Source organism: Panthera tigris, chromosome A2 (genome assembly GCF_018350195.1).
Source record: "Panthera tigris isolate Pti1 chromosome A2, P.tigris_Pti1_mat1.1, whole genome shotgun sequence".
Taxonomy (NCBI): Eukaryota; Metazoa; Chordata; class Mammalia; order Carnivora; family Felidae; genus Panthera; species Panthera tigris.
In genome coordinates this window covers 52447094-52465786 of record NC_056661.1, presented here as the reverse complement: position 1 = coordinate 52465786, position 18693 = coordinate 52447094, and the positions used below count along the sequence as shown (strand labels likewise).

The 18693-nt window shown below is 40.5% G+C and overlaps 1 protein-coding gene and 1 long non-coding RNA gene across 9 annotated transcripts in view; one reads left to right on the top strand and one right to left on the bottom strand.

Moving 5' to 3' along the window:
* ATG7 (autophagy related 7) overlaps positions 1–18693 on the bottom strand; it is a 250881-nt gene that overhangs the window by 160249 nt on the left and 71939 nt on the right. For all 8 annotated transcript variants that reach the window (XR_006214963.1, XM_007075457.3, XM_042979518.1 and 5 more), the window contains one exon: positions 7157–7237. Coding sequence is in view for 7 of the 8 variants with exons in the window: in XM_007075457.3 (XP_007075519.1) it covers positions 7157–7237 (81 nt within the window). In the remaining variant the exon portion in view is untranslated. The remainder of the gene's footprint in view (positions 1–7156; positions 7238–18693) is intronic.
* LOC122236731 lies at positions 3268–6991 on the top strand. Its single transcript, XR_006214964.1, has 2 exons — positions 3268–3840; positions 6759–6991. It is a non-coding gene; the product is annotated as an uncharacterized LOC122236731 (long non-coding RNA).

The following is an 18693-nucleotide window of genomic DNA, read 5'->3' as shown; positions in this document are numbered from 1 at the left end:
GGTTACTCATCATTTTCCAAATCAGAGATTTATGTCCCTTTTGGACAGGAGAAGGAAAAGCTGGCTGCAGCCCAGTTTTGAGTAATATTTGCCACTGAGAAGCTGTATGCAAAAATTCCTGGCACAAACTTTGGAGAGCTCTTCCGACTGGGCTCTGGCCAGTCCTTATAAATGACTGAGATTTAAAACCCTATCAAATCAGAGAAGCAGGGAGTATCCTTGATGAAGCACCATAAATCCCTCTCTCGAAAGCTAATTTCAGACATACAATAGGAATGTTCAGAGAGAAAAATTATCTATACATACCTCTATACATAGCAATTGTCTTTCTTAAGTCAAGAAGGACAGAGATCAATGGCTAACTGTGGTCTGAGTGGCTGGAATATGGTTGATTATCCTCTTTAACTTTAAATATATTTTCTGATTTTTCTATAATTAAAATAGATTGCTGTGGAATAAAGAATAAAATTAAGAAAGGAAAATATAAGAGCTACTAACTTTGAGTGTCAATAGAGAGCCAAAGCTTTTCTCATCTGACTGACTCATTTAACAAAAGAAGTAAAGGAGGTGGACAGAGCAGGGAGCACCTTGCTTGTGGTCACTCAGGCAGCCAGCAAGGGACTCAGAGCCAAGACCCTGGAAATCCCCTGAATGACTTCCTGGCCTCTACACCACCCTGTTGCAGCTGCTGGACTCCTTAGGCTAGGAAACTCCCTATGATTGGTGCTAGATGAGAAACCATTTTAAATGGAATTGTAAAATTCAAAATGGCAGCCTCAAATGCTAGACCAAGTCCACCAGATTCCAACTCAAGAAGAGCTGAAATTGAAATAGCACTCACAAACAGGACAGTCTGTACGGACCTGGGTGTCCAGTACTCTGTCACAACTGCTATACTGAACAGCTTCATAAATGTGCCATGTTTTCTTTCTTGTGACTATTATTCATGCAATCCCCCCTGTCTACAATGCCTTCATCTTGTTCTATCTCCCACGTGTTTCTAGAAATTCCCACTCATCCTTTAACATCAACTCAGAAGTCACTTTCTGCAAGACCACCCCGTTCTCTCCTGTTTGAAAAATGAGTAGGAATATGACACCACCACAAGAGGATGTACCTTGACTGCAGAGCATATCATGATATGGTTTATATATCACTGCTGGTTTATAGGTCAGTCTCATCCTCTAGATAGCATTCCTTAAAGGCAGTGGCTATTTTTATCATCTTTGTCCACTGCAGGGACTCAAATGGCAGTTGAATAAAATGAATACCAGCTAACAGCCATACAGCAAAACTTTAACCTCTCTTTGCATATCTATGACTTGTCTTTTTTTTTAAATTTTTTTCTTTAACATTTATTTATTATTGAGAGACAGAGAGACACAGAGCATGAGCAGGGGAGGGGTAGAGAGAGGGGGAGACACAGAATCTGAAGTAGGCTCCAGGCTCTAAGGTGTCAGCACAGAGCTCAACGCGGGGCTTGAACTCACAGACCTGAGATCATGACCTGAGCCAAAGTCGGTTGCTTAACCAACTGAGCCACCCAGGCACCCCTATGACTTGTCTTTCTATCCTCTAAAGGGTGCATTTGTAGAATCTCAGGCACCAGATTGCTCAGGGACAGTTTTTTTCTTATACAAAGCTTAAGCAGCTAAGCTGAATACTGTTATCTCATGCTTTTTAAGTAATAAGGAAATATGATAGAAGAAAGTTAGGATTACATAATACAAAAAAAAATCGAATGGTTGGCTAGGATAAAGGCAAAAACAAACAAACAAAAACATATAATTTATTCTATGAGGATACCAGCTAACATGTATTATTCCTACACCCCTATCGTTCCTCAAGACACAGAACACAGATGCACACAAAAGGTTAACAGCAATCACTTTGGGAAGTTTAATCATAACCCATCAACAGAAGAGCCTGTGGCAGAGTAAACACCAAAGGTATTATTAGGGTTGCTAATTGCTAATTAAAATCCCAAGATCAGGTTTCTGGGCACATCTTGCTACATCTGTGCAGTGGGCAAGTCCCAGATGGTATGAAAACAAAGAATGGGGCCTGCTTCTTCCTAAAAGGCTATTCCTGCAGCATCACAAAAATTATGGGTGGCAGACTGTGCAATAACCACAAGAATATCCACATGCAGTTGCCGCAGGCACAGCCCTGCTCTGGACTACTGATCCACGACAAGTTTCTAGTCAACTTCTGGGTCCCAGGAACTGGGCTATGGTTGCATAAAACACCAGAAGGTGCTCAGCTTTCTCCTTATAGGCAAAGAAAATGGTCATAATATTCAACATACTGTCCCCCTTCCTCTAGACAGACCGGAAAGTAGGACAAGGGGACTTTCTGAGCTGAAGGAAAACAGTCTATATCTTGATTGAAACGTGGGTTACATACATGTGTACATTTGTCAAAACATAAAGAAGCGTTCTCTCTTAAGATTCATGCATTCCACTGTATATAAATTCTACCTAGGAAATAAGAACCACGCACAAAAATCGAACTCTAATTAGTAGGTTTATTTTCTGCAGTAATATGGGCTAGCAGTTTTGAACTCCCTTTCCATGGGGGCGTCTGGGTGGCTCAGTTGGTTGAGTGTCTGACTCTTGATTTCAGCTCAGGTCATGATCTCAAAGTTTGTGGGATCAAGCCACACATCGGGCTCTGTGCTGACAGTGAGAAGCCTGCTTGGGTTCTTCTCTCTCTTTCTCTCTCTCTTCCCCCCCCCCCCCACCTCCCCTGCTCTCTCTCAGAATAAATAAACATAAACACATTAAAAAAAAAAAAAAAACGAAACAACTACTTTCTATGTATTCCAGACTTGAGAAGTGAGTAAATACATCCAGGATAATGACAGCCAGGTTTCTCACCATTGGGGAAGGTAGTTACAAATATAGGAAGGGGAAAATTAGCATCACCAAAGGAGATAAAATACATTATGTGCCTCCTGACACAAAGATATATCATCACATCTTTGGTACCTCTACCAAAAATTCATAACCTGACTCTAATCATAGGGAAACATCAGACAAACCCAAAATGAGAGAAATGCTACAAAATAACTGGCAAAAATATCAAAATATTGAGGTTAAGAAAAACAAAGAAAGGCTAAGGAACTTTTCCAGATTGATATGATAACTAAATTCATGCTCGATCCTGAATTAGATCCTGAATTGGACTGGGAGAAAAAAACAATAAAGAACATTTCTGGTACAAATAACATTTGAAATACAGACTGGATTAGATTAGTATTGTGGCAACATTAAACTGCCTGAAACTCCTTTTTCTTGGGAAAATTCACACTGAAGTACAGTGTTTAGTTGGAAAGAACCACAAGGTCTCCAACTTACTCTCAAATTTTCAAGAAAAAGAGAAAGGTGGGGAGGAAGAAGAGAGGAGGGAGGGAGGATAGTGGGCACATACATGAATGGGGCAAAATAGAAACAATTGGTCAATCTGGGTATAATATAAGGAGGTTCCCTGCACTATTCTTCCAACTTTTCTGTAAGTGTAAAATTATATCAAAATAGAAAGCTTCCCCCCAAAATATTTAGGTGAAAGTTCATAATAACTAATTCAATGTATCATGAGAAATTCTTTTAAGAACATTGGTTTTAAAATTCTATTTTTCCCTCTGGTAGCAATCTACAAAACTTGACTCAGTTCTAAATTCCTTTTGAGAACTAAAAACAACTTGTATAGCTTCAAATACGATTTTTTGAAATTCCAGTGGCAGACATTGTCATTTTAGAAAGTCTTATGATATACGGAAATTGGAACGAAAGAGCCTTTTCACTACCCTCTTCCTCCAGATTCTTCAGTAATTTTTCTGTAAGTTTGAACAGTGCCAAGTTAAAACCAAACAAGATAAGAAATGATTTATGTGTAGATGATTCAGCCTTCCCAGTCACAGAGAAGTATATTTTTCCCCACCTCAGGCCTTATAAAAGGTCTATACATGTATATAAACACGGTAATCAACAGAGCATTATTACTCGGCACTGAGAGCTTATTCTATCTCCCCCATCTTTCTGCCTGCATTTGTATTAAATTAAGACACAAGTGAGGCCTTGGTCCTGGAGGGGGAGGGGGGAAGCAAAAATATCAAAAACTACCACAGGAAAAAATTACTTCATGGATATCAAAGGAGAATTTTTAAAAAGTCATTTTTAGCCCCAAAGAATCTTTCTGAAACAATAACAACTATGATATGACTCAGTATAAAAATATTATGCTAAGTATGCATTAAGAAAAATTCACATGCACAGAGATGAAACTGTAATTGGATTTGTCATTTCAAAGTATTAATGTTGGGTTTGCAGATAATAGAGAATGACATTCTCCTAAGCGAATAAAGAAGTTCGCCAAGTAAGTAAAGGCCGTGTTTCTACTGTAAGGAAATACGTGCGCCAGTGAAGCAACCTTTTCAGCACAAAAGAAATTTAATACCCAGACCACATGAAAAGTGATCGCTATGGGAATAGCACAGCTGTTAAAATCCAAGGCAGTTTGTATTAAATCGTCCAACGTGTTTATGTAAAGCAGGACTCTCAGAATGACCACCAAGAAGAATTAAGTTTGCTAACAAAAAAGTGATACCTGTATTTAATGTAATGCTTACAATAAGTGTGAAAGAAAAATGCAAAGCGATTCTTTCTCAAAGAAAATAGGGGACCTTGGTTAGCTGGTATGCTTGTGATTCTTCACAAACAGTATCTCCAGGACTAACTCAATTAAGAAAGTCAACAAGAAGGAATCGGAGTGCTTGCATTTCACTTAGAAAACCCAATTATCTTTATTTCATTGACTAGTCTAATCTGCATAAAGCCACAGAAAATCTTTGGGCACCTGTGCCAAATGACTTCAGTATGAAAATTAATACTGCCAAGTTATTTTGAGACCAATTAACTGAGCCATTCAAAGAAAACAAAATGTGCTCACTATAAAGCATATAATCTTAAACTTGCATTTCTGAAGACAGAAGTGCATGTAGACATCCTTGAGGCCTTGACTTGAACAGATAGAAGATATCTCAAAGAGATGACAAAAAAAATTAACTTATGAGTAACTAGTGACCAAGTGGTAAGCTTTAAATCCCAACACGGACACTTGGGATGCATAATAATAACACTGCTTAGTTTACTTCATTTTTTATTCTTTTTTAAATTATGGTTCATAATTTAATTTTTTTTAATTTTTTATTTTTTTCATATTTATTTATTTTGAGAGAGAGAGAGAAAGAGCACTTGTGCACAAGCAGGGGAGGGAAAGAGAGAGAGAGAGAGAGACAGAGAGAGACAGAGAGAGAATCCCAAGCAGGCTCCAGTGCTGTCAGTGCAGAGTCCAATACAGGGCTTGAACTCATGAACCATGAGATCATGACCTGAGCTGAAATCACGAGCCGGGTGCTTAACCAGCTGAGCCACCCAGGCGCCCCTATTTTTTGAATTTTTTTTACTGTTTATTCATTCTTGAGAGAGACACAGAGCATGAGCATGGGAGGGGCACAGAGTAAGGGAGAAACAGAATCCGAAGCAGGCTCCAGGCTCTGAGCTGTCAGCAAAGAACCCGATGCGGGGCTCGAACTCGTGAGCCGTGAGATCATGACCTGAGCCAAAGTTAGACACTTGACTGACTGAGCCACCCAGGTACCCCAGTTTACTTTTTGAACAAAAAACTGCTCTAAATGTTTAAGCAACAAAAATTAACCAAATTTATCAACATTCTCAAATCTGAGTTAAGCTGTTAGAGAACCTGGTTAGGATTGTGCTTCTCATAGGATATGACCCAAGTAACGTTTTTTTATTTTTACTTTTGTTATTTTTTTATTTATTTTTGAGAGAGGGACAAAGACAAAGTGTGAGTGGGGAAGGGGCAGAGAGAGAAGGAGACACAGAATCTGAAGCAGGCTCCAGGCTCCAAGCTGCAGCACAGAGCCCAATGTGGGGCTCAAACCCACAAACCTTGAGATTATGACCTGAGCTGAAGTTGAACCCTTAACCGACTGAGCCACCCAGGTGCCCCAAAGTTTTTGTTTTTGTTTTTGTTTTTTAAACCTTATCAACTCAGAGTGGAGGGAATTTCCCTAGAATTCAATCCCTTCCATACTGCCAAATGTAGGCTACGTGGCAAAGAAGTCCTGAATTAGAACTGAGAGGCCAGAGTTTGGGATTAATGATCCCAACTCTATTTTGCATAACGCTTGAACGTGAAAGCCTTGTCAATAAGCTTGGGTTTTAAAAACCCAGGTTATATCACTGAGCATCAGAAGGCTTAGAGGCATACAAAAGAAAATTAGCTATAACACACGGTATACAGGCACAGCTAACTTAGACTATATCTAGACCTATTAAAAAATGAGATGTGTGGCACCTGGGTGGCTCAGTCGGTTAAGTGTCCGACTTTGGCTCAGGTCATGATCTTGCAGTTTGTGAGTTTGAGCCCCGCGTTGGGCTCCGCTGACAGCTCGGAGCCTGGAGCCTGATTCAGATTCTGTGTCTCCTCCTCTCTCTGCCCCTCCCCTGCTCATGCTCTGTCTCTGTCTCTCAATAATAAATAAACGTTAAAACAATTAAAAAAAAATGAGATGTCATCACTGTGGTTTTGAGATACATCAGCCGTTTCCCATTACAATGGAGGACATACCAGCTCTATTTTTAGAGCCTCTGGAAAGATCAAAGCTGAAGGGGCCCTTTGATGGGCTCCCTATCCAGGCCCCTAATCTCTGTTTATTTTTTGTCATTATGTAGATCTCCAAAAGACACACCACCAGGACTGCCTAGTATCCCCCCCTCGTCTGAGTAACACTTAAAAATTGCTCTATGATGGTCCATGCAAAGGAGGAACCTCAGGGGAAGAACAAAACCTACTGAAGTTCATATTCAAGCCGAAAATTAACATGATGCAAGTATCGATACAGAACTGTATTATCTAATTCAGTCTCTCTTTGTACACAATAAATCAAACTTTCTCAGGCTGGTTTCTCTCTGAGAATGAATACAGATAAGCAACACCTAGAAAATCCTTTCCAGTTTTTTAGACCCCACCCCTCCCTGCCGAAAAGTTCTCAGTTGGTTTCAGTGCCTCTGGCTGGTACAGTGATGGGCTCAGTTTTAAAACCAAGTCCCTCAAATGCAGAGTGACTTACTTTGGAAGAACAAGCTGTACATTTGTCAAATGCCAGGCTGACAGGAAGGACATTATCAAATCGTGACAGAAATCCCCGGATCTAAAAACAAAACAAAACAATTCACATCAAGCTCAGAACGCCCATACCTGTGAAACGTATTTGTAGTTTCTGACAAGAAGTGGCAAATAATATGGTGGTCCTGATACAGATTACTAGCAAAAATAAAGTTCGGCATAGAGATTTTCCCCTGTACCACAATCAGTTTGAGGAAGAACTGTATCATGTCCTTTATTACATTAGGAGCCGGGGCCTACAACCTTTTCATGTATGTGAGACCTAAAAACACCAAAATACAAAATGAAAGCATTAAACTGTAAAGTATTGTTGTAAGAAATGTCTTAAAAAATTTAACAGATCAACTAGTTTAATGATGGCTCACCTCTCACATGCAAGTTATAGTGAATATTGGTAAACTTGAGTATCTAGGGTATGATAGTGGGTGGGGTGTCACAGGTGAGAAGGCCTGGGGACTATCCGAGGCAGAGAAGGTGTTAAATATATATCCAGTTATTTGCTTGACTTGAAACAGACAGGGATTAAAAAAAAAAAAAAAAAAAAAAAATCACCAAATTTATGGGGAAACAGTGCCACCTTGAGCATAAACTTCTAGACTACAACTGGCTGCCATTTTAAAGGATATCCACTGTAAGTAACCAGGTTCCACAAACTATGATTTAAGCCCTTTATTGAGAACATTATACCTCTCTACAACTATACTTACACCAAAAGGAGAGTTTTAAACTGTTGTGTATATCATTAACATATTATTACAAAAAACATGAATGATAAACTCTGAAGTGTCCACAGGACTCAGCATTTATAATAAGTCAGACAACATGAATCCTCTCATGAGTTAATTTATTTCATCTTCCCAACTGCCCCCATTTTATGTTGATAAAACTCAGGCTCAGAAAGGTGAAGCAACTTGGCTCAGGAAAACAGAAAGTGGCAGAGCTAAGATTCAAAAATAGGAGTCTTGACTCCAAACGTGACCCTGACCCTCCCTCCTGCCCCCTACTCTCCTACCTCACCCCCTCCCTCCCTTTCTCGCAGGGTGTCACAGGTTTGTTTTCGGTATTAGGTCTCAACACAAATCAACAGTGTCACCTGAAAAGAGCAAAAGGACCAAGCCTCACCTTTCCTGCCTTTAGCCACCCTACCCACACTCACCCCAAAAGAAAAATAAACAAAACCCGACAAACTCTTTAAACAAACAGGCTTCCTGCTGCAATGTGATAACTCCACCTTCATGCCCACACTGTACCTGTCTAATTTCATGTTCATACTGGAAAATCGAAATGGCCATGGCAATCTTTCAAATACCCTTAATGATGCAATCCAAGATCAAAAGACCATTTGGTAGAAATGATAAATTAGATAGCTGAGATTAGTTAGATGGCCTCATTGTGAACCTGTGAAAATGTGACAATCTTCTAGTTCTTTCAGTCTCAGGAATGTGGGTGACCATTTCACCATACAGGACTGGAGGCACAATCGGGGTCTTAAGTTTGCTATTCAGGATACCAAAACAGGAGACATCAAACTTCTGGAAAAGACTTTTGAAGTAGGTCATAAATGGGAATGCTGAGATCCTATGAGATCAGCAAGTTACAGGCTTAAAAGAATTCTCACAGTGAGCCTTCTCACACCTCAATTCCTTTTATATTAAATTCACTTAAGGAAAAATTATCATATTTTGCATATTTTCCATTAAAGTATTCACTGATACAGCCTATATTACTGCCTCCATATGGGCTTCATGAAAAGATTTTCTTCATTCTTTTTTCTCCTACAACTAATATCTAGTTTTACGTTGTACAAAGAAATATTGGCAATTTTCTCTGCTAAACTGTCTCATGATTGCAGATGGAAGGTGAAAGCTTTGAAGTTAAGAGAGACAGAAGACCAAGCAGGAAGGAAGGCAGGAAAGGAAAAAATAAAAACAAAAAACACAGGTAGTGAGTAACAGAAGAAAAAGAAACCAAAATGAATGGACTGGCCAAGCATGGGCCCACACACTATTGTTTAGCACCCCCAGACAGCTCTTTACTAGGAAACTGTGATTCATTTTCTCAGGAAATGAAGTAAAAATAACATCTGTGTATGAGGCCTTTCAAATTCACCAAGTTGGTATCAGAAGGCCCAGGGCTCAATCAATTAGTTTCAGGTAATTTTAAAAAGGAAAACCTTCTCAAACCAATTGTATCAGACTCCTAATGGTTATCTCCACAGGTGAGCTCTCTCCCTTCCATTTAATGCAACATTCTGCCATTGATTAATTTTTCCAATACACAGCTCCAAGATGTGTCACTTTTTATTAATTTTCTACAGCAGAAAATTCCTTATGCTGGCATTCAAGATTCCACCCCCACCCCACTCATCTGGGACCATCCTGACTTTCCAGTTATGTCTTAAATTGAAACTTGTCACTGGCCCCGTATAACTACCAAGCTGAACTTCCAAAGACATTCCTGAGTTCCTGACCTCATCTTAGGCTGAATTCTGTGACTCAGAACTCTTCCTTTTGGAAACAGCTACATAGCCAAGTCTTCATCTTCCTTAAAAGCCACTCAATGCAAACACACCTCTTTCATAAATCCTCAATCTACCTACACCAAGCATAGAGACAATGTTTCAGCATCTGGAATCCTTCCTTTTGATATTTATCACTAAATGCCTTCCGTTAGTTATTAAAAAAACAAAAACAAAAACAAAAAACAGCATGTTAGTGGGATATAATTCATGTACCATAAAATTTATCTTTTTAAAGTATACAATTCAGAGGCTTTTAGTACATTCATGGAATAATTATCACCAATATCTAATTTCAGAACATTTCCATCACCCCAAAAAGAAACCCTGAACCTATAAACAATTAGTGCCCATTCTTCACTTTCCCCAGGAAACCACTAATCTACTTTCTATCTCTACTGATTTGTCTATTTTGCTTATTTCCTAGAAAGGGATCATACAAGACTGGCTTCTTGTTCTTAGCATGTTCTCATGCATTTTACATCAAGTATCTGTACGTCATTCCTATTTATTGCCAAATAGTATTCTGTTAAATAGATACACCATATTTCGTTTATCCATCAGTTGAACATTTCTTTTGGGTATCTACAAAATTGGGCAGATACAGTAACTCCAATTATTTTAGGAATTAATGAGTCACATGGTAACTGTATGTTTAACATTTTAAGGAACTGCCAAACTCTTCCCAAGTGACTGTACCATATTACGTTTCTGACTTCAGGGTCAACACTTCATACGGTCTCTTTGAGTACAGCCATCCCAGTGAGTCTGAAGTGGTAGCTCATTGAGGTTTGGTCTGCATTTCTGTAATGACTAATAACGTTGAACATTTTTCCATGTGCTTCTTGACCATGTATATAGTTTCTTTGGAGAAAAGACCATTCAAATTCTTAGCCAAATTTTAAACTGGATTTTTTCATTGTTGAATTTTAAGAGTTTTTTTTTTTTTTTTTTTATATATTCTGGATAGAAGTTTCTTTTCACATAAGATTTGCAAATATTTTCTCCCCTTCTGTGGGTCATCTTTTCACTTTCTTGATGGTGTCCTGTGAAGCACAAGACTTTTTATTTTCATGAAGTCCTATTTATTTTTTCTTTGGCTGCTTTGTCTTATGGTGTCATATACAAGAGGCCATTGTCTGACCCAAGGTCATGAGGATTATTAAGTTTTCTTCCAGTTTTACAGTTTTAGCTGTTATATTTATGTCTATGATCATTTAGAGTTAACTTTTGTACATTAAGGGTCCAAATTCATTCCTCTGCATGTACAAATCCAGTTGTCCTGGCATTTCATTGACAAGACTCTTCTTCCCCAGTTGAATGGTCATCAAATGACCATACGTGTAAAGGTTCATTTCTGGACTCTCAGTTCTATTCTGTTGGTCTATAAATCTATCCTTATGATAGTACAACACTGTCTTGATTATAGTAGCTTTGTCATCAGTTTTAAAATTGGGGAAGTGCGAGTCTTCTAATTTTGTTCTTCTTATTCAAGATTATTTTGGCTATTCTGGGTCATTTGTCTTTCTCTGAGTTTTAGAATCAGCTTGTGTGCTACTATTACTTAAAAATATTTTTTTATTTCTCTTGCTTTTAGAGGGCAAGACACAGGTTGAACTATATACATTTGCCCACGGCGCAGTGATATGCTTATAAGAGAGACTGCATATTATTATGAAATGAATGACAAAAACACAAAAATCCCAAAGCCTATCAAATTATTCATATCTGAACTATACACAGAAAACAAGTCCCAGACAGACCACAAGAAAAACTCCAACTTAGCACCATTTACATTTTCCAGGCAATTTGAAGCCCTTCCCCATCAACAATGCTTTAAATCCCCAGTATTAAAAATGCACTGAGCTTCCACAATATGCTCTGCATTCCCTCAAGCTTACAAGAAATGTGTAAAATTTAAAGAGCAGAGGTTGCTACTTAAAATTTTAGCCCCTTCCTTAGACATGCACAGAAATCGCAGAGAAATCTACAATCCAGGTACGCTAGGCAAAATCCTTATAAATATTTTCACACCTATTTAAGAGGCCAGTCCTCAATTCACAATCCAAGAAGTTTATAAGGATTTGTCCTTTGCTTAGGCAGAGAAAAACTCACCATCACCTTCCTACTTAGAAGTGTGCCTACTTAGAAGGTATAGGAAGCATTATGCTCATTCAGCATTTTTCTGAATTTGCCCAATAAGAAGAATCCCCTGGAACTTGATTCAAAAGGCCTGGGGTAAGGCCTGAGGATCAGTATGCTTAACAAGAGCCCCCAGGTGATTCTCATCAGGCAAGCATGTGAAACAGGGGCTTTCGGTTACCAACCTTATTCACACCTTCCTGTGGTTTGCTCTAAACACTCAACATCTCCTGTTAGATGTCAGAAAACAGATGGAAGCATTTAGCAAACCTCTCATTCTTTCCATGTTTTCTAAAGATAGCACCACCACACCTCATTTTGCCCACATCCCAAATAATGTTCAAATGAAAAGGCTTTATAAAATGATATTAAAGTCATTTCCCCATCCACATGGGAACTAATAAGTAAGGCCTCCCGACACTGCTCAAGATAAGTTCTCTAACTTTGGGGACTGCACACAGTTTACTGTCACCTCTTAGTCTATTATTAGTATTTGCTGTCAATCTTTCCTTATGGGGGTGGGGCAGGCATTAAAGAACTATTTTTAAAGATTTAACTCTACCTATAAATAAAAACAATGAGCCCATGACAGAAAACAGAAGAGCAAACAACAACAAAAAATAACCCATACTCCAACAGGAGATTTACTCCCATTTTCGTATTTAAACAAAATATTTAAATATTTAATTTCCTTTTAAATCACCTCCTCTGAATACTGAGAGGGGGAAAGTGCTAATTTTACAAACACACATAGGCCTCTCCACCTAACTTTCAGGCTAGTAAGAGCAATTCCTTAGAGGGGCCAAACCTTGCCTGCTTCCCTGCACATTTTATTTTTTAAGTTTATATTGTTTTTTTCCTCTCAACACAGAAAAGAATAAGGAAAAAATTTAAATGGCCCATATGGTAATGGATCTGTGGATGCCTAGGACTGAGGGTGGGGATATTAACCAAGTAAAGGCACAAAGCAAATTCTGGGGGTGATTGGGAATGTTCTGTATCTCACTTGGAGTGGTAGTGGTTATATACGAGTGGAGTGTATGCACTCAAAATTCATTAAAATGCACACTTAAATGAGCATACATAAATTATACCTCAAGGGGCGCCTAGGTGGCTCAGTTGGTTGGGCGTCCGACTTCGGCTCAGGTCATGATCTCACAACTCATGAGTTTTAGCCCCGAGTTGGGCTCTGTGCTGACAGCTCAGAGCCTGGAGCCTGCTTAGGATTATGTATGTATGTATGTATGTATGTATGTATGTATGTATGTGTGTCTCTCTCTCTGCCCCTCCCCCACTCACACAGTCTCTGTCTCTCTCAAAAATAATAAACATTAAAAAAATAAATTATACCTCAAAAGGGTAAATAAAAAAAAAAACTGTTTATAATCTTAACATTCTCAGAACAGTTCAGAAAGGCACAAAGGAAAATTATAAGTCCGTATTGCCCCCCAGTCTCCCATGCTCAAAATAATCTCCAGCTTCAGTTTTCTGCATTGCCTTCTAGGAAAAAAAAAAAAAATCAGAGGTATCACTGCTACCCCCTGAATCCTTAAAGGCCCACCTGGGAATGACAGAACCTAGAAGAAACACAATCCACTGTGGTTTCTTGGCTCCCTTAGTTCTCATGGCCCACAGGCCCCAACAAGGGTGAAAGCAGCCTGAGGTGAAATCCCCCAGGTCAAAAGCTAGGTGGTGTTTGCATTTGGCTGACAGGGCCTAGTGAGCAGGACAGGCTCCCTCATCAGCAGGAGTAAAAACCCGGCAGGAGATATGCAAAAGTCTCAGAGCAGGGCCTTTAAACTCTCTTTGGCCTCCCTCCTGAGCGGTCCCAGCAGCACAGTGGGTGATCGCAGCCCAAATCATTAGGCACACCTGTGCATGCCTAATTAGCTCCATAGGCGCACAGGCAGAACACATGCTTAGGCTGGAGGTGTGTGCTAGGGACAAGGTGTCAAGGGTCCTTCTGGAAACCGAACTCATGTTGATGGGAGCGCAAAACTCAAAGGCATGTTCAAAGAGCAGGATTTGGTCTGTGTTAACTTGACGAGAATTGTGTTTTGTCCCATAGGATGACACCGAGAAGCCATTTATTTTTAATAGACTGAAGCTGTGGTTCTCAAATGCCTAACGTCTCTGGAGACTGTCACTCAGTGGATCTGGAAAAGGGCCGGGAAATGTAATTCTGAAATGGCTCCCAAGGTGACTCTGAGGCACAGCTGGACATGGGAACCCCTGGATTAGGCGGTCTTCCACATAAAGGCCAGCTAATATATATACAGTGTGTGTATGTATGCATGTGTGTGTGTATATATATATATATATAGATGTATATACACGTATATATATACACATATACATATATGTAGTGTGTATATATATATACATACATATATTAACATATATATATATATACATATATGTATATATATATATATGGCTAGTCTATACCCAGACCCACTTAGATCTCCTCCAGTCCATTCTCCAGGCAGCAGCCAAATCTTACCATGGTATATCCAGCTCATGACTTTCCACTGCTTTTGGGGTGAGGGTCCAGGCCTTTCAACTGGCCCAGCGGATCCTGACTGCTTCCCCTCAACCTTATTTACTGTGCTTTCCTAGCTCTGTTACTGGCACGCCTGCGGCCCTGCAGGGCCTCGAACTCACCAAGCATCTTTCTCACCCATCTTCTCTGCCTCTCCTGTCCCTCCCCTACAGTGCTTAACCCCTCTCCTTTCTCTCTTCCATGAAAACAGCTGCTCCCTCTCCTTGCAAGCTGTGCGGGAAGGCATGTCCTGGAATAACATGGAAAACAGGAAGAGAGGGAATACCATCCCTGTGCCCTGTGCTCTTGGGTGTTTTTGCACACTTATCTCAATGTACCCTCACAACTTTCTTGGGGAAGTAGCATCACTTGCCCAAGGTTCCACAACCACTAAATGGCAAAGCCAGGATTCAGAGTTCTGTTCCTTCTGGCTCCAAAGCTTGGGGAAGACAGCTGCAGAGCATGGGGGAGGTAAAAAAAAAAAAAAAAAAAAAAAAAAAAAAGGAAGAAGGAAAAAGAAGGCCATAGGAATTAAACAAACAAACAAACAAACACACAGCCCTACAAAACCCAAAAACACAATACCTAGATAGGGGCTATCAGGGCCTGGGTAAATGAAATTATCTTCAGTCATTTATGCCCAGTTGGCTACAAAGTCAGTAGATCAGGAGAAGAAAGGGGCCCCTTCCATTCTGGGCTACGATGGCAGTGTGTATGCCAAAACTGAGTGAAATCAGCCTGAGCTCCAAGCCCACCTTGCCTCGATGGGGAGCAGGGGCCCAACGCCCACAGACATATAGCCACTCTGAGGAGGCGCAGCACAGCCACAACGGAACCTGCTGCCTTGACTTCACACCAGCTTCCGGCAAGCCTGGCAGTACTTCTAGAGCTTGGAGTTTGAATAAATAAAAATGAACTCCAAACTCCAAGAGCTCACTCTTGGATGCTGAAAAGAGTCTTAATCAAAATAAATGTCAAAATGGGGAGTTGAGCAATTGCAAAACCCCAGGCACAGCACAGTCATCTTCATTTCAGACAATGGCGTCGGCGACTCCCAAAGATCCACCTCTCCTTATCAAACTGGAGTCACCAAGGGACAGAAGAACTGAGCTGGAAACGAGCCACCATCATTCTTAGAAAAATCCTGCAGAATGGAGCTGGCCAGTCTTTGCAACCCTTCCCAACACACTCATTGCTTCCAGAGTTTTATGAAGATTCTTTGTAATTTCCTTTTTAGCAGAGCACAGAAGCTCCCATTTTACCATTTTAATTAAAAGCGAAAGAGAAAGATAAAACCAATATTTACAAGTGTCCCTGATGTGCCCGGAACTGTGCTTGATAAATGTGATATAATCTGTACGTTAATTCCAGGAGTATATTATATAATTATTCCCATTTTTTTTTAAACATTGAAGTAACAATCATGTTTTTAAGTTTATTTATTTTGAGTGAGAGAGAGAGAGAGAGACTGAGAGAGCAAGGGAAGGGCAGAGAGAGAGGGGAGAGAGAATCCCAAGCAGGTTCTACACTGTCAGCATAGAGCCCAACACGGGGCTCAAACTCATGAACTGTGAGATCATGACCTGAGCTGAAATCAGGAGTGGGACGCTCAACCAACTGAGCCACCCAGGTGCCCCATGATTATTCCCATTTTACTGGTATAAAATATGAAATTCAGAGAGGATTGGTAACCTGTCCAAGGCCACATAGTAACAAGTGATGAGAGCTGCCTCAAATCCTTTTGTAATAGGAGCTAAAGAATGGATGGATGAAAATGAAATTAAGACGCAAACGCAGGATTCTAATCGGATCTATATGATCACAAAGCCTTTGGGCTGCCTCCCACGTGGGATCTCTCAAACAGGACGGCTTCATCAGGTGAGCAAAACTCATAGGGCACAAATAACATCCTTGAACTGGTAAACTTATGCCCCAGTCCTCTGGGACAAGAGATGCTAAGGCACATCTGAGCTCTGGCACCAGCTGTACTTCATCCCCTCCGTCATGCACCAAGTAAGGCCAATCCCCGTCTCTTCTTCTAGGGCCCCACGCAGAAAGCACGGATATTGTTAGACCTTGTACCAGATCCCTCTTTCTATTCAGGGGCCTCCAGCTGGAACCAGGTCCTACCACATCCAAATAGTGTAGGGTATATCCACAACCTTAGAGGACTCCAAAAGCAAAAGGGGATAAACACTGGGTGACCTTGTGCCAGTTACTGAACTTCTGTGAACATCATGGTACCTGGCACAGTGTTTGGAAATCATCTGCTGATGGGAGAGCTGAATGGAAGGGGGTCTGGGAGGATGGATAGGTCACAAACCACAACATCTGATATAGAGAAACACCAGACATTTAGACTGTCCCTTTTTCCTGCCATTCCCATTATCATCAATCGGACGGGTATAGAAACAGCGGGGGAAGGAGACTCCCTTTCTTGGGCTACCTCTCAGGAAATGGGCTTTTATTGCTTATCTTCTTAATCTCTTTCTTCAGCAGTCAGTCCATCCATATCCCCAGAGGCACACTGCAATAAGCATTTCCGAGCAAAGGGAGCTTATTAAAAGCTAAAGGCCTGAGGATTTGTGGGGGCACAGCCTGTGCAGACAGGCCAAATAACTAGCGACCCCAGCTCTCTATCACACTTGTCTCCGAGATTTCCCAGGCCAGGTCTCTCCCAGGGTCCTGCCCTAGTTTGGGCTTTGTTCTGCTTTTCTGAAAGTAATTAAAAGAAAGAATTCAAGAGCCCAAGAGAACCATGGCGTTGGCAAGTCCAAACCCCTAGGAAGGGCATACATATTCACGGTCTTTATTCATCAGTACTTGAGAGCCAAGAGTACATTCACCCAAAGACAAAAAATGTGAACTGCCTGGTCCACAAGTGGGATAGGAGCTGACTGCTATATTAATGACTGTGGTGTTTGGACGACTACTGGACTGCCACCTTGTTTTTCATTTTCTGACAGAGGTCCAGTCAAATGATCAGCAGCTCCACAGGCTGCCAATTTCCGTCACTTCCCGGAGATATCAGGAATGGCCTATACCTTTTTTTAACTTTTTAATAACTCAGCTACCACCCAGGAGCCAGGAAAAGACAACTTTTTTTTGTTTGTTTGTTTTTAAGATCCCACTTGATGGGAAGCAAAAGGAATAATACTATGCTAAGATCTGCAATGAAAAAGTTTTCTTTACAAAAGAAGCCAGGCTCCAAAGAGGACACTATACTATATTATTTCTTTTACAGAAAGTCCAAAACTAGACAAAGGTGTCCCATGGCGTTAAGAGTCAAGAGATGCTTGCCTGTGTGTAAGAAGGATGCAATAATAATTGGAAGAAGCACAAAGGGGGCTTTGGGGATGCTTGATAACATTTTATTTTGATCTTTGTGCTGGGTACATAAATGGTGCTTACTTTGTGATAATCCAAGTTGTATACTTAATGATTTGTATGAGTTGATGCATTTTACACATCAATAAAATGATGATTTAAATTGCCAAAATCATTGTCTTTACAGACAGAAAGAGGGCTACACTTATTGCTGGCTGCTTGCAGAATCCTGTCCATGTACACTGGGCCAGACACTTTTAAAAAAGAATAAACCCATAAGCCTATTTTCTTACCTTCAAATGGTTTTCTCATGGTTTTCAAAATCAATCAAAGGTCCCCCCCCCCCCCCCCCCCCCCGGGGCTGACTACCACTCAATGTCAGAGCCTAATCAAGTCTTTTCCTGCACTTGGCCAATCTCTGGCTGGGCCAAATTCTGCCTGTGGTCCCACGGGCAGATCAACTAAGTAATCCTCATGCCTCCCCAGTCTGACATGGAGAGCAGAGACACAGAGCCCACAGGCTAAGTTAAGCAACTTTCTCCAGATTACACAATGAGCTGCTGGTGGGGGGCCCTTGTGATTCCTGGCCAAGGGCTATCACTTTTCTACTACAGCTCCTTCCACAGGGGCCAATTAGCACACACTCTCCTTTGGGGAACAAAAAAAGGAGCCCAGGGAACTCACGGGTTGTTCTTTGTATGCAAAGCACACAAAAGGGGTTTACTAAATTCCTATCCAAGAGGAAATCTGAAGAGCCAGGAAAAGGAGGAGGGAAGTGCTGAGTCTGCAGCAGGGCATTGCAACACAGCCCAGTGTTTTTGTGGAAACGATGTTCTCCTAATCAAAACACAGTTGCATAAATGGACTTACTCCACTTAAAAAAAAAAGAAGAAGAAATTTAAAGCCTATAAATAGGAACCACACAACCCTGATTAATTTTAAAGTTCTTTCT